This window comes from Egretta garzetta, unplaced genomic scaffold (assembly GCF_000687185.1).
Source record: "Egretta garzetta isolate BGI_Z169 unplaced genomic scaffold, ASM68718v1 scaffold330, whole genome shotgun sequence".
In the NCBI taxonomy this organism is placed as follows: Eukaryota; Metazoa; Chordata; class Aves; order Pelecaniformes; family Ardeidae; genus Egretta; species Egretta garzetta.
In genome coordinates this window covers 327,648-349,994 of record NW_009258275.1, presented here as the reverse complement: position 1 = coordinate 349,994, position 22,347 = coordinate 327,648, and the positions used below count along the sequence as shown (strand labels likewise).

General features: G+C 48.4%; 1 protein-coding gene across 3 annotated transcripts in view; it reads right to left on the bottom strand.

Annotated features, from left to right (window-relative positions):
- CORO1C (coronin 1C) overlaps nt 1-22,347 on the bottom strand; it is a 57,366-nt gene that overhangs the window by 3,017 nt on the left and 32,002 nt on the right. For all 3 annotated transcript variants that reach the window (XM_035891324.1, XM_035891330.1, XM_035891335.1), the window contains exons 3-8: nt 12,410-12,532; nt 5,352-5,481; nt 3,356-3,537; nt 2,675-2,794; nt 1,929-2,033; nt 599-744 (exon numbers count right to left, since the gene is read on the bottom strand). In XM_035891324.1, the coding sequence (XP_035747217.1) occupies nt 599-744; nt 1,929-2,033; nt 2,675-2,794; nt 3,356-3,537; nt 5,352-5,481; nt 12,410-12,532 (806 nt within the window). The remainder of the gene's footprint in view (nt 1-598; nt 745-1,928; nt 2,034-2,674; nt 2,795-3,355; nt 3,538-5,351; nt 5,482-12,409; nt 12,533-22,347) is intronic.

Here is a 22,347-nt window from a genome sequence, read left to right as displayed (position 1 = left end):
AGCTGCACTCTGGTCACTGCATTGCTGCTTTAATTACTCTCTAAATTCCTGAAACCAGCTTCCACCCTGCTTGCTGCGTACAAGCTGCGGGAGACTGATACCAGACTTAGGCACCAAAAGGTTTATCATCAATACGTTGACAGCGTAGGCTGTAACCGACCTGATGCGAAGTTTCCTGCAGACGATGTGTTCTGGTAGGTATCACTCATTCATTTATAACAGCCTCAGCCTAAGTCCCAGCGTATTTTGAGGTTACATCATGTTATGCCCGGCCCAAGTAATCGCTTCATGTCACAGGTCCCAACAAACACTACAGAAGCAGCAGCGTGGCAGAGAGGTCTTTCCAACAGTGGGGTCCTACACCCAGCAGCGCTCGGTTTGCCAGCAGGGAGCACACACAAGGGTTTTACAGAGGGCTCCCGGCCCCTTCCCCTCCTGCCGTACTCCCTCCTGCAGGGAGCTGGCTGTCGTGCTTTGCAGGAATGGGGCTTGCGCTGTCCAGGTCCAGCAGCAGGACGTTCTGTTTCTGAACGGCTGAGCTCACGACGGGGTGGCTTGCTAAGATGCCACCACCCACCCTGACAGCCCCTCTCCTTACCTGGCAATCTCACACTTGTTCACGTCGAGGCCCCTCTTTGGCATGAACCCCATGCCCCTCTGCGGCTCTTTGCTGCTGAAGGTGTTGAGGTAGTGAACATAGGGGGATTCATCCGTGATCTCAAAGTAGCGAATGCTGCTGTCACCCTGCGAGAAATGAAAGGGGGGACCACTCCAGAGGCCGGAGGGGCCAGCGCTCCCCGTGCCCGCACGCCTGCTCCCTGCTAGGCTGGGCAGCCATCGGCCTCACCCGGCAGCCTGTCCCTCCAGGCACGCCGCCACAGAGCAATGCACAGGTTATAGCTATTTATTTTTCAAGCTCAAACGTTCATTGCTTGCCAGCTGAACCTATCTCACCTCAGGCTGGTTGCAGCAGTCGCTATCGGGCAGCACTCTGCTGCGTTCTCGCTGTCCGTACGGCATCAGAACTGCCATAGAGCAGATCCCTACCGTAACCCAAGCACAGGAGCTGAGCAGTTTCTCAGCAACAAGTGCTGTTCTTCAAAATGCCGTGGTACAGCGACCTGAGCGCACGCTTCAGGACCAGGGGTGTCAACTTCCACATCTCCCCTTGTGAAAAAGCTAAACCTTCTGCCGTAGTCAGGCAGGAAGGCTATAAACCAGTTTCTCTTTGATTCCAGGCAATCCTACTACACTAGCATCTCTGAAACAGCAGAAGAGGTAGCAGATATAAAACAAGTATTTCTCATTAGCTGTTTACAAAGATAGGATTCTTGAATGTACTTATACGGCTCCTCCTTGTAATTACTTGTTCATCTTGTCTTTGGCTCCTATTTGTAGGAAGTCCAAAGCTGCAGCATCAGAAGTGGGCACTTCAGAGCGCTTAATGACTACAAATTGCTTTTAAAAGGAGCATGTGATTCCAGTTTTCTATTATTTAACACCGCAAAATCACAGCGAGCGGTGCTACATGCTCCATCATCTCCAAGCACAAGCAGGATAACATCTAAAATGTACCTTCCTCCCACACTAATGTACAATCATTCGGATCAACACCAACAAGAGATGTTTTGATGCCGGTATCTGACTTGTCGCATTAAGAGCGGCTTCACCTAAGTAAATCCATCTCAAAGAAACATCCATTTACCTACCAGACCCCTTCACAGGCTCTCTACGTGGTCCTGCAGGGTGAGAATCAAACCCATTTCAGAGCAGCCCGATTTGCCTGCAGCCCTGGCCATCGCTGCAGTGCTAATTTTTGGGTTTGCCTTTCTCAATTCAAGACACTTGGGGAACGTTTCACAGGCATCATTCATTCAACAGAAGTCTCCCTCTAAACACACCCAGCCATCCCAAAAGCTTCTCTTTACCTTGCCACACAAGTAAATAATGTTGGTATCCGGATCGTAGAAGGGCAGCAGGACCCCATTGCTGGTGTCCATCTCATGAAGGGCTATTGGCTCCTCCATGTTTTTCTGGAAATAAAAAAAATGCCAGTGATGTTAACGAAGCTCTTGTTAACATAGGATCCGAATTATTACCGGTTCTTCATAGCTAGCAAACACACAGCGGTGTCTTCACCACCCTGGGGGATCCATGTGTTACAACAACAAATGCTGTAAATGTTCACAAGCTTTTTCATTCCCCAGGGACATTTTAATCACAAAACGCAATAAAAGCAGGACCCAAGAAAATTCACAAAGTCAAGGGAAAGAAGTGACATGGTCATGCTAGCGAGTGTCTTGTGCCAGCGTGATGGGATGGTTGCCGTCTTGCTCTGCATATATAACATACAGAACGAAGCGATCTTCGCACAGCCGCTCTGCTCTCTGGGTACATCTTCTCAGGCACTTCAAACGTGCAGCTCCCAGCTTCATGACTGCTCTTGGTGAGGCACAGATTGGTACAAGAGAACTCATCTCCTTTACGGAGTGACCATCCAGCCTAAATAACGGCAATACCTTCTGGCACAGGAAGCCTGCGTAGGAGCAGGCAGTAGATGGAAGAGGGAATACGCACAAGTATATGAACTATGAATTTAGTGGGCGACTGCAGGTCTGGGCTAGCAACTCAATGGATGTTACAACAGCAAAGCACTAACGGGACAGGAACCTACTGGATTCCAAAGGGCAAGCTGCCGTTCGCTCATGCGGCTGAAGCCAGTTGTGAAGATGTTTCCATCGGCGAGGAAAATGGCACGCATGGGCCTGGCTCCCTCGTGGGTCTTCTCTTTCTCCTGAAAGGGATTTACAGGTTAGCCTCTAGCAATGAACAGAAAAGTCCACCTGGTGGCGGCTTCTCTTTCAGCTGCACAGCATCGCTGGCAGGACACACTGCTCCGACCACACGCAGCGACATCCAGCTATCTCTGCCCGATGCTTGAGGGAAGAAACCAACTACTAAACTACAAAAGAAGTGGTCATTCCTGGCTCCTTTTGGCTTTGCCTATCAGACCCTTGCAAGGTTGAAGGAAGACTTCTTTGCAAGCTACAACACACAGGCAGGCTGCTAAATCTCCGCTTTGCATACGCAACTTTGGAACTGTAATTATACAAAAGGATTAGACTCCCGCAGGTTTTAAAACTGAGCCCTAAAATCCTAGTTCAAACACTAATCCCAATAAACCCAGACAAATCCTCCAACCACTGGTACCCCTCCTGTATTTTTTCCCTCACTTTGAAAAACACGGCTGAACATGGCATATACATCAAGCAAGAAGGTTCTTTCTGTCTATGCTCTTGCTAACTCTCTGCTGGACTGAAACCCAGTTGCTTCTTTAATTATCATGTGAACTTACGGCAACAATTTCTTGTTTCCTGGGGTCAATAACTCGAACTTTTTTGTCTTTGGAAGCTGTACAGATTAGGCTGCCGTTGCGATTCCAGCTCACATTGAAAATCATATCCACGTGCATGTCATCCAAGTTTATGAGGGCTTCACCTGTTCCCACATTCCAGATGATGATTGCATTATCGCAACCTAAAAAAGAAAACAACAGCTAAAAGTCACAACACTGGTGTACACAGAAAAAAAAGCCAGCAACAGGGAAGAAGGAATAAAACCTGCTGCAGCTGCAAAGCCTCAGGTCCTGTCCCTTAAACATGCTCTGTGCACCATCAGGTACACAGAGCCCCAGGCATCCCCACTCAAATACAGGCTCAGAGCAGGGACCAAGCGGCCAGAGGAGGCACAAAACTCCTCCCTTGAAAGCATCAAGCACCTTCTCGGGGGTGCTGTAGCTGTCCCAAACAAAGGCAGTTTATGTGGGAGTATCTGGGCAGCTGCCTGCAGGCTGGGGAGGGTGGAAGCGTGCCCCGGCCACTGCTATAGCAGGAGCTCTGCGGGAGCTCTTGGGTCTTGGCTCAGCTGCAGGACCACAGAGCAAGAGGTGCCAAGGGCAACGAGGCGACAACTTACAACTCTGTGTGTGAGAATACTGGCTGGCGGCCAGTCATTGCCTTCTCAGGTCAGAGAGATTTGTGGCAGAAAGAGTAAAAGTGGTGTGGATGGAATACAGGCAAGTGACAGCAAGAGGAACAGCAGAACAAAGAGAAAAAAGAACGCCAGGCAGGAAAAGCTGAGGTCAGCAGTTTCACAAGGACTACAACCATCAGGCGGGTGGCTTTGTTCAAGGACCAGACGGCAAGAACACAAAGAATAAAGCCTATGATACAATGACAGCAAAAAGAACAGGACTGGAGGACCAGGTAAGGGAAGGAAAGCACAATGTGTGACTGAGCAGTTTCTCCTAAGGCTCCAGAGGGGTAAAAAGATGGAATGAGGGAAAAGATAACAATCACTCTGAACTCCCAAGTGCATGAAAGATGTCTAGAACCAGTCTGTTGTCACCAGAAGGAACCCCCGGAGACTGTAGTGACCTGACAGCACCCCTTCTCCTCTGTGTTTCTCAGGAGTAATCCTGGCTGGACTGCCTGGACACACAGATCTTGCTGCTTGTTGAGTACAGGAGTCTGAGGAAGCTACCTATGAAAAATCACCACCTCCTTTTGTATGTTCTCACACCGGGTTTCATTACGGTAACTGCCACAAGGTCTGCCAAACCCAAATGTTTTTGGGGAAACCAGATCAAAAGCAAACTGGTACCTCAGAAGGCGTTTGTATCAACAGAAAACACAGAGCTCATCTGACAGTCCAGCTGAAAGGAAAGGATTGGCTTCTTGTCTTGGGCTCCAACCTAGAGGTCGTGCTATGGAAGCCTCAGAGAGTGCTAATGGATAACGACGTATCCATTTCACCTCCATAATGACGTGACTATTTTCCAATGGTCAAAAGAATCTCGTTGTATAGACCGTACTAGACAGACAAGATGACAATTTGGAAAATGCTGAAAATGAAAGCTTGTGGAAGGAAGAGCCAGATTCTGGGATACCTTGCAGGGATCAGTGAAAAGGAGAAACAGTTGGGCCTTTTACAAAAATGCATGAAAACAGGGATGAGGAGAGTGCAGACGTAAATAGTTATCAGCAGATGAAACGTGCAGATCAAATAAAGTCTGGAACAATTCTAATACTGTAATTCATGCCCCCAGACAATTTCCTGGTTCTGGTCCCTGTAAGCTGAAAATAATAAAAGGCCAAGATAAGGCGGGGGCTGCGAGCCACATGTCCCAGTGTTCCCAGGCACTGTCATTAGTCTTGTGATTCACTGGCCCTAAGCAGCTGGGAGAGGAAAGAAGGAAAAGGAGTCAACAAGCTCTTTGCCAAAATACCTGGTGTGCAAGGAAAAAACGAGGAAGAGATGCTTGTTGACCCTACAGCCCTGACGCACCGTACCTGCACTGAGCAGCACATTGCGTGCTGTCGGATGCCAAGCCACGATGCCGACTCTCTTGGAATGGCCTTCTAACACTACCACCGGCTCTGTCAGGGACAGGGTGAGTCCGTTCTCGGGAATCTGCCACACCTGGAAAGGGGAAAGGAAAAATGGTTAGCCAAGGGCCATCGCCTCTGAAGAGCACGTTACTCGTTTGCTTCCTGCATCCTGCGCCACGCCGCGGGACAGGTTTGAGCTGTCACTTCTCAATATAAACAGGAAGAGAAAATCGGGGAGGGAATCGTTCCCAGCCACCAATAAACCTTCGGCTGATCCGTGCCTAACATCCTTCCTAGCTCACGCTGCCAGCACATAACCATTGGCTACTCACACTGCAAACACCCTGTTATCGCTGCGACCAGAGATCCATCCGTCTCAGATGCTGCCTGACAAGATTCAGAAAAATTTGCCTTGCAGCTCAAATTCCATCTGAATGTGCTGCTGTCTTTGCAAATTATGCTTGTCCCTCGGAAGGATGATATTGCAGCCATACTGGTGCCTACTTTTTGTTTCTTTAGAAATACCGGCAATTAGTTTTCACATTATGTTTAGAGCCTCCTTTCAGATGCTGTTTAACTGGGGAAGAGCAGTTTGGTCCCGGCAAAAGTTAAAGCAACCCAAGCGAGCGTTGCAGAAACTACCTTCGAATGCAGCAAACTGCCTGTTTACTTCTTGCCTGCTTGGTTACACAACCCTTCTGTTGCAAGCACCTTTAGGAAAGTGCCATCAGGAGGAGCAACAGACCCCCAAGGACCGCAGAGCACTGGAATTCCAGCTGCGGAGTCAGAGCATGTTTATGCACCGAAGGAGGCAGCTTCTGCAACTGGCAGGGACCAGGGACGGGAGAGACAAAACCCATCACCCCACACCCCAAGGCAGGATCAGCCCTGCCAAAACTATTCACGCAATTCAGCACTGGACAATCATCTTTGAACTGAATTTCACCTACATATACGTATTAAAAAATTAAATAGAAAGCCCATCAGTAAGCAATTATAGCTCCCTATAGATAGGTGGCAGCATTAGAGCACATTTGCTTCGCCTTCTATTGTTTGCTTTTTCTGGAGTTAGAGAACAGGGCTTGCCAGACCCTGCCCACGATGCCCAAGCAAGCTGTCAGAGCCAGCAGATGCGAGCTGAGCAGATTTCGGAAGGGAGGCAGACAGACATGCGTAAGGGTGACATGGATTTTTGCGCTAATCCCAGTTCCTCCCTTCTTGCAGGGATGGCTGCTGCTTAAATAAAACCCACCGAGATGCAAGAATTCTCAGCACATGCCAGCTCACCTCTGAATAACCCTAAAACGATTTCACTTTTCACCGGTGCAGCTCTCAGCATCCCACGAGGAATGACCTGCGTTGGGCACGCCACCTCAGCAGAGAATTTCTCTGCAAGGGCTGAAAAATCTTTCTCTTCCTGCCTGATGGAACAGTGCTAGCAACAAGATGACACAAACCGAGGCTTTTAGCAGCAATCACATTTTAAAGATTGGGTTGCAAACTGGAGCTGTTCAGCCTGGAGGAGCAGGATGCATCCTGCTGGCTTCCAATCCAACACCAGCTTTGCTAGGGACTGCAGCCACTGCTCTGAGAGCTGTGCCAAGACACAACGTGCCTTGCAAATGGCTACAAATCATTTCACCTGCCCATTGCACGATAGAACTGGGTTACAGAGCCATCAGTTTTTATAGAAGCAGCTTTCTTCTTGCCAGTCAGGGGAATAACAACCTGACAGGAGCAACAGTTTAAAACACGCCTGCTGACAGGGGAACTTTAATGTCAGTCTGGCTCAAAGTGTCATAACTGTATGCAGGTCTCTCGGATGAACCCCTCGCAACTGCAAGCACTGGTGCAACGCTGCAGAAAATAGGTATTATCTAAACCAGTAAGAAAGTTGGAAAGAGAACATGAGGGCTGGGAGAGCCCAGCAGAAGAGGCAATGCAGGAGAGCCAGGGGCTCTGAAGCAGAGGTGTGGGAGGTGCCCAGCAGAGCATCAGGTGACACCAGTGCAGGGGTAGAGGATGCTCGACACGAGCAGCTCAGGTCCGACAGCTCTGCCTGGCAGGCAGATGCTGGGGCGCAGCTGACGTGGGGATAAGAAACAGAAAAAACCACCAAAACCACCTCTCCACTAGATGAAAAGGCCATGACAGCCAAGACTGACTTATGCAAGTTGATGTTACACCCAGGATTAAGCCCTTAAAACTGGCTGTGATGAACACAGCCATTTCATTCCCTGAGAGAAATGGTGTGATAAAGTGGCCTGCCCCAGCTCACTCAGCCTCCCTCCCCTTGTGAGGGAAGCTTTGAAAATTGCATTTATTCACAAAAAGACCCAGGAGCAGCACAAGCTCCTGGGCCAAGCGTGACCGGGGCCCCCCAGCCCCCCCCCCCCCCAAGATCCCCGTTTCTGATTTGCGCCACCTCAGCCAGCAGCGGTGCAGGGATCCTTCTGTGCAAGCGCAGCTTTGCAGTGAAGCAACTCACGTGCCAGCAAACTCCAGGACCAAGTTTAAACGTGAGCCAGTGAGTGCAGGGGGTGGGAGAGGAAAGGGAGGTATTAGAGGCAAAACACCAATGAAAAAGATTTTTTAAAAGCCTCTGGAGGACAGGTTTGGTTTTTTTCTTTAAGGGAAAGCCCCTATAGTTTACAGCAGCTGCGGACCAGCGTAATCCTCTGCAGATTACAGAAACTATTGACCTAATAAGCCTGCTTGGTATTGCAAAAAAGCCAAACCCTAGGAGCGTGAAAGGTCAGGGTTTGCTCCCCAGCGACCTGGCCCACTCATTCCTGCACAGGGTGGGGTGCCTCTCTTCAGCGTGGGATGAAATTAGGTTCACAGGGCAAAGTAAGGAACTTTCGCTTTGGATGCAGGACCCGGCCTGCTGAAGGTGAGGACTCGAGATGAGCGCACAAAGGAAACCTTAAAATACTGCAAGATTAACTGGACATCCATAACAGTTTGCCAGCAATCCCACTCAGGGGGATTTTTGGGTTGTTGGGGGGTTTTTTTTGGTTTTGTGTTTTGGTTTTTTTTAAGTTAACGTGGCTGGTTTGTTTGCGATGGAGGAAGTGAAGTCACGCCGTGGTGGCGTGCAGAGGTTTGGGTCTCAGAGGAAAAGCAGGAGGGAAAAGTTTTGCACAAACAGCACGTGAGAAAGAAAATAAAGCAAACTCCAGCACTTTTTTTATACCCTTTAAAGAGAATTAAAAACCGTCTCTTCTGGTTCTGCACCAACCCACAGAGAAGATTGAGGCAATTTCTAGAAACAACCTCAATTCCTATATTCACATTACGGGAGGAAACAACTGAGTCTGAGCCCTGAGTTTTTATCTACATCCCTGCTCTTGTATTGCTGCGGGAAAAGGCACTTGGTGCCTCAGGATTTTGTAGCTGTAAGACCTGCACAGCTAGCGGGTCCTGCTTCATCCTATCCCGGGACCACGTCTTCACTGTCTGCTAACAGGGTGGCGTCCCAGGTCATTGCAAGGGCTCTGGTTTAATTTTTAAAACAATTTGCTCAATCAAATGAACTCTACTCTGGCCATTACATGCAAACTCATTAGTATTCACTTTCTGATTAAGCCAATTTTCCGTATCTGAAAAAGGCTCTCTGATACCATCAACAAGCCTTTATATAATCAAAGATTTTCCAGCTGAATTAAAAAACCTGCAGTACATTACAGTCACTCAGCAGAATATCAGGCATGAATATTTAAGTAATTCCTTATTTGTTGGCACAAGAAAATCATTCTTCAAAGAGAACACCAGAAGAGGCCACAGAAGGTAGCTGCATGCCACGGGCTGCAAAGGAAACCTTTCTGAGAGCAATTCAGAGTGGAGGAGATGGGGGCTCCCCATCCCACTCTTCTGCAGAAGAAGAGAGGAATTTGGCAAAAAAGCCAACAAATGGGGCAGCGAGGCTGCTGCCATTACCTACATGGCATCGCTTGTCTGATTAGGGCTCTCGTGCTACACTGGACGTCTTCTGCAGAACTGGGAACAAGGCATAAAGAGGAAATACCAAAGCGCTTGCAGACTATAAGTATTTCATTCTATCTCGAACCACTTCAAGTGAGTTGCACTTGCCAACTCAAAAGGAATCTGTTGGCTTCACGCTCCAACTGGCAAGGGCAGGAGGGGCCCAGAGGCCAACGCGTGCCCCGAGAAATAGCCAGCGTGGGATGAAGGAAGAGCACTTGCTCCTCCACGAGCCTACGCTCCCACAGAGAAGAAAGCAGGCGGTGTTTTGGAGAGGTCCATTCTACTTTTTCCTCTGCCGGGATCAGACAGCGATGTGCTTTTACCCACCGCGACTTGCACAAAGGTGGTCTTGCAAGGGTGAGCTGTCCTAAGCATTGCCCCCGCCCCACCACCTTTTTCTTCTCCGCCTCCAAATTAATCTCTCAATGCATCAGATGTGACAGCAGAAGTAATGAGTGTACCACCTGAAACTCTCAGATCACACCTATCAAGTGCCTTTCATCAGACAAATCTCAACGCAGCTGCAGATAGTTAAACCTCTAAAGCTGTCCAAACTACAAAGCTAAGCGGTCTCAGAAAAAGATGTCTTCTTCCCAGTCCCTTACTTCAACCCCTAGTCTAATGATCTCAGATCCCATGCCTGTTCAAGGTTTATATGCAGCTCGCAGGGTATTTCCACCTTCTGCAAATCTATGAATTTCTATGAAAATGCTTCTAGCTTTTGAAAGGGCCAAGTTAACCTTCCTTGTGCAAAAGTTATGGCTGCAGGGAATATCGGCACTCGTCATCTTGGAGACATTGGTTAGATAGCATCTCAAAGCCATGCTCTCTCCCTCGATACACGTCTAGCTGGTGTCGATGAGATCTGTTGTGGCAGAGGGTAAGATCCTAAATCCTTGAGTGCCGAGGCACAGATGGTCTTTAAAAACATAAGGTATTTTTTTTTAAGAGCAGCTGGCACTTGTGTAGAAAGCTGCACGATTTCCTCCACCACATCACTTTTCCTCATTTCACGTTGGCTAATGAAGAGTTCAGAGCTGCTGAACAACCACATGGCCTTTACAGTAAGATGAGTTTACTCAGTGGCAGGCTGTTCAGGAAGCAGGACTCCGAAACCTTTACTGAAGAAAAGCAAAGAAAACAGGATGCGAAATTACCAGTGCCAAGACAGAAAAGCAATTAAAAATGGGGAAGCTCAGTAGATCATCCAGTTTGTTTCCAAATAGTCAGGGCCAGAGTTGTTCTTCACATACTCTAGCTCTGTCCAGCCCAGTTAACAACTGTCCCAAATGATTTGGGATACATCATTTCCCACCAGAAATTATGCGATACTTAACAAAAGATGCAACTTAAGTCTTTAGCGAGTCCTCTTTGCTTTCTCCATCGCTTCTTTGGGCACTTGGCTTCACAGCGTTTTAAACCTCCAGCTAACACGCACCCAACGTCTTCCAAATCATGGGTGGCACACGCTTGTTCCTCCAAGCACAGATAAGGGAAGTTCACCCCTCGCTTCAGTGTGTGCACGGAAGCGGCGACCGCAGAGCAGGCAACCAACCGTGAACCCACGCCCCACGGAGCTTGTTTGTGCAGTTGTAGGCTCGGATTCTCGCAGACAGTTTGTGTCTACATTAGGAGCATTTAGACAACTTGTAATTGAACACTGTTGGTTTTTCTACATAATTCAATCCCTCTGGAGCCTCACAACATACTTCTCATTGCGCTTGGATTAGAGACTTATTTTGCCTGCAGGAAGGCAGCTATGGACCTTAGCTTCGCCTGCTTCTGTCGATGCTCATGTTTCAGAGACCGTTCCTTCCAACTCACAGCCCTTCTGGATCCTGGTTTCTGGAGAAACATTCCTGCATCCTTCAAAGCTTAGTTCTAGCCCAGTAGTGAAGGTTACAAGCACAGAAGCTTGTTGTTTTGTTTAATATTAAATATAGTACATTTTGTTAACATGCTTCAGCTTCCAAGACTGAGAGATCACAGGCAAGAGCTGTCCCAGGATAAGCCTCTTGGGATGAATCCCCTCCCAAACATTTTAACGATGAACAGAAGCAAAGGAATTTATCTGACATGATCTATAATAAGATTTCAATATAACATTCAGCCTACAGCATTTCTAAATATGGCCAAAGATCACTGAAGTTATTTGGCATTATTTCATCCTACAAGGATTTTCTTTCACTTATTCTGCTGTGTTTGCATACGCTGGATTCCACATCCATCATGGATCAAGGTCGTCTATTGTTCAGTGGGCTCTGACTGAGGTAAAATAGGTCTCAGGACCAAGGTTGGCAGGTGCAGAATTTGGATTATTTTTTGTTTATTTAAAAAAAAAAACAACCACCTTTTGACATCTACCCACGACCTGCAGATATAGGAAAAAATGAAATCCTCACCCTTAAATCAAGGGCTGAAGCAATTCTGAAACCTGATGGCCTTGCTCCCCCCTCCAATCCTCACCTCTTCCCAACACACACCACTACATCCATTAGGATGTTTGAGGTAAGGAGCCATATCAGTCTTCTGCAAAGCACTACAAATCGAAACACCTTGCCACTGACTGGCACTCTTTCTTGTCTTTCCCCTTCCAAAACATCAGACAAATCCCCAGGGGAAGGCAAAATGGAAGAGCAACTGAAGACAAAGCCAGGAAGACACAGGCCAAGTCTGTTACTCAAAGTGCCATCTCAGTGCTGAAGAGATTCTTCTCAGAAGTCTGAGGTTGCACCTTCTCCAACATGATGTGAAAACAAAGTGCCACTTGTGAGAGTCCAAATTGTGCTGTTACGCAGGCAACAAAGCTAGCTCTGCTGGTTTTGCTCCAATTTTTAGCTAGGCCCTGCAGCCAAGATAGCATCATTTCTTAAGCTGAGACAAAACGCGATCTGCAGAATGCCCACGGCCACTCACATCAGCAAGGACTCTGCCCTCGCTGTCAGCACAGGAGATGTCTTTAGGCATTCAAGTGTCATTTGCAGCATTTTGAGCATGAAGCAAGACCCGTAAGACCAATTAAATACACTTACCATGACGGTGCAGTCCTCAGAGCCACTGGCGATGACCTGGTCATTATGAGGACACCAGTCTATGTCCAGCACTGGTCCTGTGTGGCCACACACTGTTGGGTAGGACTTGTCAATTCGGCCTGTCTGAAGGGGGGAAACAAGGAAGAGAGCTGTAATACACAGACAGCGCAGAGCACATCTCCCAGACTGGAGGAAGATGCTTCCTAATTCTCCATTAACTCTTTCAGTATTCACAATTCCAGGAAATTTGAATCATCTCACCTATCAGTAGAAGAAATGAACCAGCAACTCTTCTCCAGCACCAAGTAGCTGGAAACTCGCAATGGTGCAAGATGAGGGTTCAGAGGTTCAGCACGGGAGGGGCTTTGCTCCCCCTCAGATGCAGGGATGCTTTGCTGCCCGTATCGCAGCATTTGCTGTGATGCCATCCCTTTGTCCGCCCCCAGCGTTTCGGGAAGATGGCTCTGCTTGCATGGTGAAGCTCTGGTTTTGTCCATGCTTCACAATGGTAGCCAGCAACAGCTAAAATTTTAATTGAAGGGTGTTGCTGGTCATTGAATTTACCAAGTCTGCTTGTTTTCACCATAGAAGTATTTTGCTTAGATGGGGAGTTTTTAGGACACACTTGTGCAGAGTAAAATACTGTTTTCAGGAATAAATACTGCCAACACAGACTGCCACAGCCACCCACCCCTGATGCATACCTGCCTCTCTATGGCCGGAGGACCACGGCCACCAGCACGCTGCCAAAGTCAAGCTCACTACACACATCAGCTTTCCAAAAAAAACAAGCTAATGAGATGTTCCCATTTGAACTGAGACAAACCTAGGGATGCCAATGCAGTTACAAAGACACCAACTTTGCCAACTGGGTCTACATTTTGCTGATGAAGCTCCTTAAATATTCTGAAGCACCTGATCCCCCCCCAAACTGCTGATGCACCTAGTACCCCAGCTTCCTTTGCGTGAAAGGAAATAAAAACCACTCGAGCTACTCATTGTTATCTCTCTTGGCCAAGCCTTGCACACACGGGAAGCAGTATTTAAAATACTGAAGACACACAGCAGTGATGGCAGGGTGAGCAGGAGACTCCCGTGCTTCCAGGGCCAGAACCTGGGTCCCGGCTCTGAGGGGTTTTGTTTCCAGGGAATGCCATGATGGCCTTTTCACGAGCAATGGGAGAGGAGAGGTGGGAGGGAAAGGTCTGGGATGGGGTCATCTTCTTTCGTGTTTAAACATGCAGAAGAAATGGTTGGCATTTCACTTCTGCCGTTTGGTGATGACACTCCCCAACCTTGGAGGTTACATCTCTTAATATATGCCTCCTACCCATCTCCACGCGGAAGGCTGGTCCTATTCAACGCCGCCTTACGTACAAAGGATCAGAATAATGCTGGATACTGGCTTTTGAAGACTGCTGACCTGAAGACCTCTACTGGCAACAAAATGAGATATGGATCCAAACAGACTAAGTTACAGAAACAAAACAACCACTATTTCCTAAATGGCCAAATTCAGCTTTCAAAAAAAAGACCGTCTCAGTGATTCAAATGCTTCTGAAATTATTAAAAGCGAAAGTGTTGTAGATGAAAAGACGTAAACCAGACATTCAAAAATTAAAGTCTGTGTAATCCCTATTCCATAACGTGAAATAGGATTTAAAAAATTAATACACCCAGCTGACATGTATCGTGGTTTAATCCCAGGTGGCAACCAAGCCCCCCCTCCAGCCGCTCGCTCACTCCTCCCTGGTGGGAAGGGGGAGAGAATTAGAAGAGCAAAAGTGAGAAAACTTGTGGGTTGAGATAAAGGCAGTTTAAAGGGAAAGCAAAAGCCCCAGGTGCAAGCAAGGCAAGCCAAGGAATTCATTCCTTGCTTCCCATGGCAGGCGGGTGCTCAGCCATCCCCAGGACAGCCGGGCTGCATCATATAGTGGTGACTTGGGAAGACAAATGCCATCACTCTGAATGTCCCCCCCTTCCTTCTTCTTCCCCTATCTTTACGTGCTGAGCATGACGTCATATGGTGTGGGATACCCCTGGGGTCAGTTGGGGTCAGCTGTCCTGGCCGTGTCCCCTCCCAGCTCCTTGTGCCCCCCAGCCCCTCGCTGGCTGGAGGGGTGAGGAGCAGAAAAGGCTTTGGCTCTGTGTGAGCCCTGCTCAGCGGTAAGAAAAACATCCCTGGGTTATCACCACTGCTTCCAGCACAAATCCAAAACTACCTACTATGAAGAAAATTACCTCTATCCCAGCCAAAACCAGCACGCACGCATAGTCCATCCATTTTAATTTACCTAATTAAGAAAGAACCATACAGAGCATATGCACACAGACGTGTTTCAGAAATCACATTACAGGGCAAATACAAATGTAGACCTAAACCAAAAGAAAAAATACAGCTAATACTGCGAGATGTCAGTGACTACCTGTTCTTGCTCCTAGGCAGGGCTCTGAGGATTCCTCGAAGAGGAGCCTACGGTAATTATTTGCAGGCTGCACGAGTGCTTGTCAGTTTAGTTTAGAGTTTTTTCAGTAATTTATTACTGGAGGGAGGAAAAAAAAAAAAATTCAATTTGAACAAATTAAACCACAAACTTCACCCTTCAGTTTTGATCACGATGAACCTGAACAGCACCAGCAGCAGCAGCCAACTGCCTGTGACAGCCAGCTGACCGCAGGGACCAGGCAACCCCACCGCCTGCTTTTGATCACCTGAAACGAAGCTCATTTTTTATACCAGCTATCTGGTACTTCCATTAGCTCACTTAAATGGCAGCGCTCTGAGAGCAGCAAGGAAAACGAGGCAACGGAGGCTCCGTGTGGGCCCGTGGCAAGGAGCTCCCAATGCCCGAAAGCAGAAGGGACCGCACAGCCTCAGGCTTCCAAGTCCCACCAGGAAGCGAGTCCCCTTCCCGGGGCAGGTGAAGCAGCAAGCCAGAGTAAAGCTAGGATAAAACTAAAGTCTTGTCATCAAGCTGAGGAGCCCAAGATGGATGCACAGGCGCGGCTGTTCTGGACAAGGACAGCACACATTTCTCAGGCCAGAGCCATCTGGATCAAGAAGAAATTGCAGACGCACAAAGGGGAAGTTAAACCAAACCGAGCAGAAATATATTTGCACCATGTTACAGGTGAATAGATGCTTATCTGCATCATTTGTAAAGCACACCCTTTTCCTGCCTGGATCTGCAAAGTGACACTCAAAAACCCTTTCTAAAAGGGAACGGACAGAGTAAGGATGGGAAAATGAGACGTTACTTAGAAGCAGCAGTAGTAACTTCAAGCAACCTCAAGCATGTTTATTCATAAAAATTTACAAAAGCGAGCAAGCAGAGTACAAACAAGATGAAGAGATGTCACACTGCCGGCAAACACAACAGCTCCCCGGGCTCTGGCAGACGAAGACAACGCCAGGGGAGACACACAGCCTGGTGGCATCAGCTTCTGCACTCGGGCACAGCACTACTGCACTGGAGAACCAACACAGCTGCTCACCAGCATCCACAAAGAATCATAATATAAGAAGGGACCTTTGAAGATCATTTAGTCCAACCGCCTTGAAATGAGCACGGACATCTTCAACCTCATCAGGTTGCTCAGAGCCCCGTCCATCCTGACCTCAAATGTTTCCAGGGATGGGGCATCGGCCACCTCTCTGGGCAACCTGTGCCAGTGTGTTTCACCACCCTCATTGTACAAAATTTCTTGGAATCATAGAATCAAAAAATATGGAACGCTTCACGAATCTGCATGTCATCCTGGAGTGTTCCAACATTAGATTATGCCGAAGCGAGCACCAATCATGTCGAAACAGCAAAATGGGAATAAATAAGGACATAAATGGACAGAAGGGCTTCCTGGCTGAAAGGCTGCCGTGCTACTCGAAGCTGCGGTTGGGCTAGCAGAAGTCCAAACACTTTCGGAGAAGTTACTGACTTGTGGTCAGAAACACAAAACTGTCTTCACAGTGCAGAGGAAACCACGGTGCTTTCCTGAACGCATAACAAAAGGCAAGAGCTCTCCTCGGCAATGCTTCTAAGTGCACTTCATCTGCTCCATTTTAAAAAAACAAAAAAACAATCCCTTTTATTAGAAACCCTGACCCTTCAAAGGGGATCGGGGGGGGGGAGCTGTCAAAGGACGGTAACTCGTGTCACCACCCCAGGGCCTGACCCAGCAACACCTTCCCCTTAACCACGCAGCAGGGTAAGAAATAGCTGGTTTTAACCCAGATATGTTACTTTACCACCTCCATGCAGGCTACGCCGCAGGCTTCCTCCTCCCAGCAGTGTTCCCCTCTCCGGAGCAGGGGACCCCTACTCCTGGCATGGTGTGGAATTAGCTGTGCACAGAAGAGCTTTAAAAACAATATTTTGGGGGGCTTTGCCAAAAGGGAAAGACCAGGAAGCCTGCAGTAGGGCATGAAAAAAAAACCCGCCAGCCTGTAAAATTACCAAATTCAACGTTTCTAAACACAATTCCTTTTAAAAGGGACGCCTCCGCCACCAGAACATCACAAGGTTTTGCAACTTTGCTGCCAGATGGGTGCGTTTTCATGCTACCATAATGCTCCCAGGTTTGGGGATTTATTTATTTATTTTTAAAATGTAATCTTTTAATTAGTTCAGGATTTAAAATAAATCTCAAGTGCTGACACACAGCTTAAAATTAACTCGGTATGACTTCAAGAAATTAAATCCCTCTCATAATCCATTAGGACTCTGGTTGAGCAACACATCACAGTAACAATGTTTGAAACTCAGAGTTGTGTATTATAAAAATTTAGCCAAAAAAGGTGCATTTGAGGCTTAGTTATCAACAGGGTGGATGGCATTGTCTAGAAGCACCCTCAATATTCAGGTCCTTCAACGGATGGTAAGCTGACCTGACCAAATGAAATTTGTTTAGTGCTTTCATGTATCCCAGATCAGAAAAAAAATGACAGATGAGAAGAAAAAAAAAATTATTAAGTTCAGAAGGGACAGATAAGCGGCACAGGAAAACTGTTCCTAAAAGTGGTAGTTTTATGAATTAATTTGAGTGTCTCGCGATCGCTTCTCTGCCAGAAAAGGGCAATTGGTTGCAGGAAGCAGTTCATGGATTAATGGTAAAAATATCAGGGAGAACAGCTGCTTCCCCCAGCCCACGGTGCGGTCATTACGATCGCCATTTAAAATGGGGAAGCGGCATCAAGTTGCACAAGCAAAAGCAATTCCCCCACCCTTACTTTGCAGCAAGTTTGAGGAAGGAAATCAGGTCACAACTGCAAAGTTTGAAATACAAACTGACCGGTACCTTTTCTCTGTTAGAGAGGATATTCCTTTTTGCTTAGCTAAACTGGCTGTTCTCCTTACAACAAACTCAAGTTTCACCAGCTCCAGTCGAGTGAAGTTGAACGCGCTCTGGCCACCGAGCCTCCACCTCTGGTTGCAGCAGCTGGTCATGCAGGAGGCATGGGGGAAAAGACTGCAGGAGGGTATAATGAACGCGCGTTGCTCTCTCATGACCGTGACAAATAGACATTAGTCACCCAGCAAACCAATCAAGGCATCCATAACTAATTCGCAAGATTATGAAAAGTGTTACTCCCCAAAGGCCTACTGTAATGTCATGCAATAAGAGACTTTAAGGCACTCATAACTACATACTGCTTGCAAACCGGACCACTATAAGCATTGCTCATGCCCTCAGCAGCGCTCCTGTTCTCGTTTTATCACCTTGACAGCTGCAGGGCTGTGCCATTACAGTCGACACTACTGGCTGCTACGGAACGGAGACCAAGGTCCTTGTTTGGCAGCGTCCAGACCTAAAGGGACGCACAAAGAGGAGGGAAGAACAATGCGGTGACAGACAGGAACCCTGCAGAAAGCCAACCCTGCCCGAGCAGCGAGAGCAGGGCTTTAAAAACCACGGCACCGTGCGGCCCCAGCAGATTTGGCACCGCCGCTTCAAGAGCAGTTGGGAGGGTTTGGGGCACTTGGGCAGCTGGCTGGAGCAGGCAGCGATGATGAGGGTCGTTTTGCACCGCTGGGAGAGGAACTGCAGCAGCTGGGGGACTCCATGGTTTGCAGCGGGTGCTTGCAGACGACCGGAGCATGGTAAGAGCTGGTTGCAACTGCAGGATGCTTTACATCGGGGAAGAGTATGTTTGTCTGCAATGCCCTTCACTGAATTAGTTGCGGCAATCAGCTATTCACATGCTGGCTTTCAAACAGGAAAAAAACCCAACCCCAACAGCCCCCCAAAACCCAACCCGAACTGCTAACTCCTATCGCTCCGAGCTGGGTGCACAGCATGGCTCCAGCATTTCAGCTAACATCCATCCCAGTTTCTAGAGGAAAGCTCTAAACACGCTTCAAAATCAAATTTCAGCCTCAGCTAACTTTTAGCCGAGGGAGCCCTTCGGGCAGAAGATGCAGAGATTCAAAACAGAGACACCCATTGCCCAGAAATTACATTATGATTAACAAGATATAGAGGCGCTCTTTCGTTCCGTCCCCAAAGTACAATTTCAAAAGCAGTTAATTCCCCTGTTCGTAGAACAGGCATACTGCCTTTCCAATGGAAGGAAAACTACCTGTTGGCCTAAAAAGTTTAGGGTTCTGGGATAAAGTGGTAAAACCCTGCTGCAGTTCAGGGGGCGGTGGAAGACAAGGACCCATCCAGAGAGGGCAGGGCTGCGGGGGAAGGATGCAGTGCCCAGAAAGGATCCACAGGGATCCACAGCTTCGCGTCACCCCAACACGCTCATCTCCGAGAGCTGGGAACAGACGATCTGGGACCCCAGCATCAACCACGGCAAAACAAACCGGGGCCAGTAAAAATGCAGACGGGGAAGGAGGAGAGAAGAAAGTCTGGACGGATCCCAGGGAAGAACCCATTCTATTCCACCCATTTCTGTTGAACTCATTTTGTCCCTGGACTTCCAAGATTTCAGTTTAGTTGGACATTTTAAGCAGCTAAACCAGGATTTTGCCCTCCATTTCAGGCCTAGCAGCAGCCCTGCTGTAAGGGTGCTTACACGTATGCTTTGCACGTATACGTTTGTATTCTACATAAGCCAGTTATGCCACAGAGACACCGACTCAGAAATTCACGCTGCCGGTAGAGCGGCGTTATTTTTCCTCTGAATATTGGACAAATACACAACTTCTGAGGACTTACTCTGCTCCTTACGCTCCGTTTTAACCACAGGAAGGCAGATGCAGAGCGCTCTCCAAGTGCAACGATCTCTCTTTCGTACCTGCTCACAGACAAAACAATCAAGCGCAACTTCCCTTTTCATTATTGGACAAGGCCTTGAAACTGCAGCAGTATTTGTATAAACCACTGGTTGACCGTAAGACAGGGTATTTGCTGCTTGCTCTCCCGGAGAAATGAGATCTGTTAGCCACACTGCCTGCCCTCTCTTCCCTAGTACACTAGAACCTGATGATCCATTGGAACCAAACTGATAGCGATAAACTTTTTTTTTTTTTCCCCCCATCAGCCTTGGAGAAAAATCCAAGGTGAAATAAAAGAATGAAATCCAAATTAGGATTAGGAAAAGAAAGAAATCCAAACTAGGAAAGGTGCAATTATAACTCAAGCCCACGTCCCTCCGAGCGGCACAGGCACTCCAGCTGGGCTAGCGAGGCACCCACGGGAGGTGGCCACGTGCTGATGGGCCAAGAGAAAAAGGAAGTGAAAGGGAGCTGGGAAACATTTGCTCTGTGCAGAGTGGAGGTAGGAAAAATCTGCAGGAAACCAGGTTTTAGCAGTTCCACCGGCCACAAGGTAACTTAGATCTTTAAAAACCACCCATGTCTTGCTTTTTTATTTGGTTGTTGCAAAGTTGTCTTCAATTTTTAATCTCCTCCACCAGACATTCAAAACTACTTGGAGCTGCATGGAAGTCTGACGAAAATTTAGGGGGAAATATCCCTTTGTAGTCTTCAACCTCGCAAAGTTCTCTCATGGGGATGTCGCTCTGAAAAAGACCTGCAGCACCAGCACTGACAGGAGCTCCATGGCAGCCAAAGTCAAGATGACAAGAACTCATTTTAATTCGTATCATTCCTTCTGCACTCCACCTAAAATCGCTGGAAGGGCTCAATGAACCCATCAGAGCAGCGCCTCCTGATTTTATTTTACACACAGCTCAGAAAAGGATTATTTCACTTTTTCCCCCCCACCCCATCCTTCCTGGAGGAATGAGAATCTGGAACAGCTGATTAACAACTTACATATGCCAGGGTTGAACAGTAAGGCATGTCACTTGCAGAACAACATATTCCTTCAAGAAGATCATTCCCGAGGTGTGCGCTCACCCACCCACATGCTAATTGCCTCTGAGGGCACCCATCTGATCACCGCTTCTGTAGGAATGCTGCCTATGTACAGGGAGTGCAGGAAGAAGTCAGGCACACAAATGGAAAATCTAATAAAAGGCATAACCAAAGGGGACTGAATAAGCCTCTTCTAAGGGCCTTACATAACATGACTTTCAGCTGAAGGCATCTTTCTAGATGAACCAAAACAAAAAGGAACCCTTTGCAGCACCTTTTTTCTTTGCAGCAGCTTTTTTCTTTGCAGATACAGATTGCAAAGGTTTTTTTAAGGAAGGAAGAAAAAAATGAATGTATTCTATTGTACAGTTCTGCTGTAATGTAGACCCAGCACCAGAACCGTGCACTAAACCCAGGTATTTGCAAGTCACTTTCCCCAGTACATCAAAAAACCCACAAAATTTTCATCTGGGCTGCAAAGCAGGGATCACCCACTGAGTCGGGCGAGCATATCCCCCACAACCTCTCTCCTCTGAAGGCAGAGGCAGGGAGATCCTGGCCCTGCTGTTTCAATCGTCATCCCAAGGGAGGTAAGCACGCCGGCCGCTGCAGAGTGAGGGGCACAGCCCTCCCTCGCAGCATCCCAGAAGAGAACCCGCAGTCCCGAGCTCGCTCTGCGGGCAATGATGGGCAGAAGATGGCAAGCCCACCGGCCGGGCTGAGCACCGGAGGGCTGCGGGGGCAAGGCAGAACAACCAACTCTCGGCCCTTGCACAACAGCGTTGTGCAAGCACCCGACCTGCCAGTTGAGCTGCGCACCCGGAGGCGCCCAGGCAGCCGTGCACGCCCGCCCCGCTCGTGCCAGAGGTCTCGGGGGAATGCGAGCAGGAGAATCGCTTCTTCCCTTACCTGCCTGACTCTTCCTCAATTCCCTAACGGCGGTGACTACCGACCAGGCTGCAGGTGATCTCCACCTCACCTGGCAGCACCTGCCCACCAGCAAGCAAAGGTGGAGGCGCGCGCCTCTTGGTTAAAGCGTTTTATCCTGGGGTTCCTTCCCTCTGCACTGTTTTCCCTGGGAGTTTTCCAGTGGTTTTCCCTGGCGCCTACCGTTGCGTTTTTGACCTGGTGCCTACCGTTGCGTCCTAGTGCCTACTGTTTTTTCCCTGGCGCCTACCGTTGCGTTTCTCCCTGGCGCCTACCGTTGCATCCTAGTGCCTACTGTTTTTTCCCTGGCGCCCACCGTTGCGTTTTTCCCTGGCGCTTACTGTTTTTTCCCTGGCGCTTACTGTTTTTTCCCTGGTGCCTACCGTTGCGTTTTTCCCTGGTGCCTACCGTTGCGTTTTTGACCTGGCGCCCACCGTTGCGGTTTTTCCCTGGCGCCCACCGTTAACGCCAATCAACTCGACTCTTATCACCACCACACCGCTCATGGATATAAACTCCAGCTTTTTAAAAGCACGCGGGGCATTCCAACGGAGCCCGTCTCCCTGCGGACCGACCAACCAACCTGGGGGAACTGCAATTTTCAGCAGCTCAGCCGGCGGCCGCGGCTCTCGCCGGAGCACGGGAATGGCGAGTCCCTGGCAAAGGCCCTGCACGTGTGCGGGCCGGGAAAACAGGAAATCGGGACAAAGCATTTCCACAGCCAGCAAACCCGGCTCGGCTGCG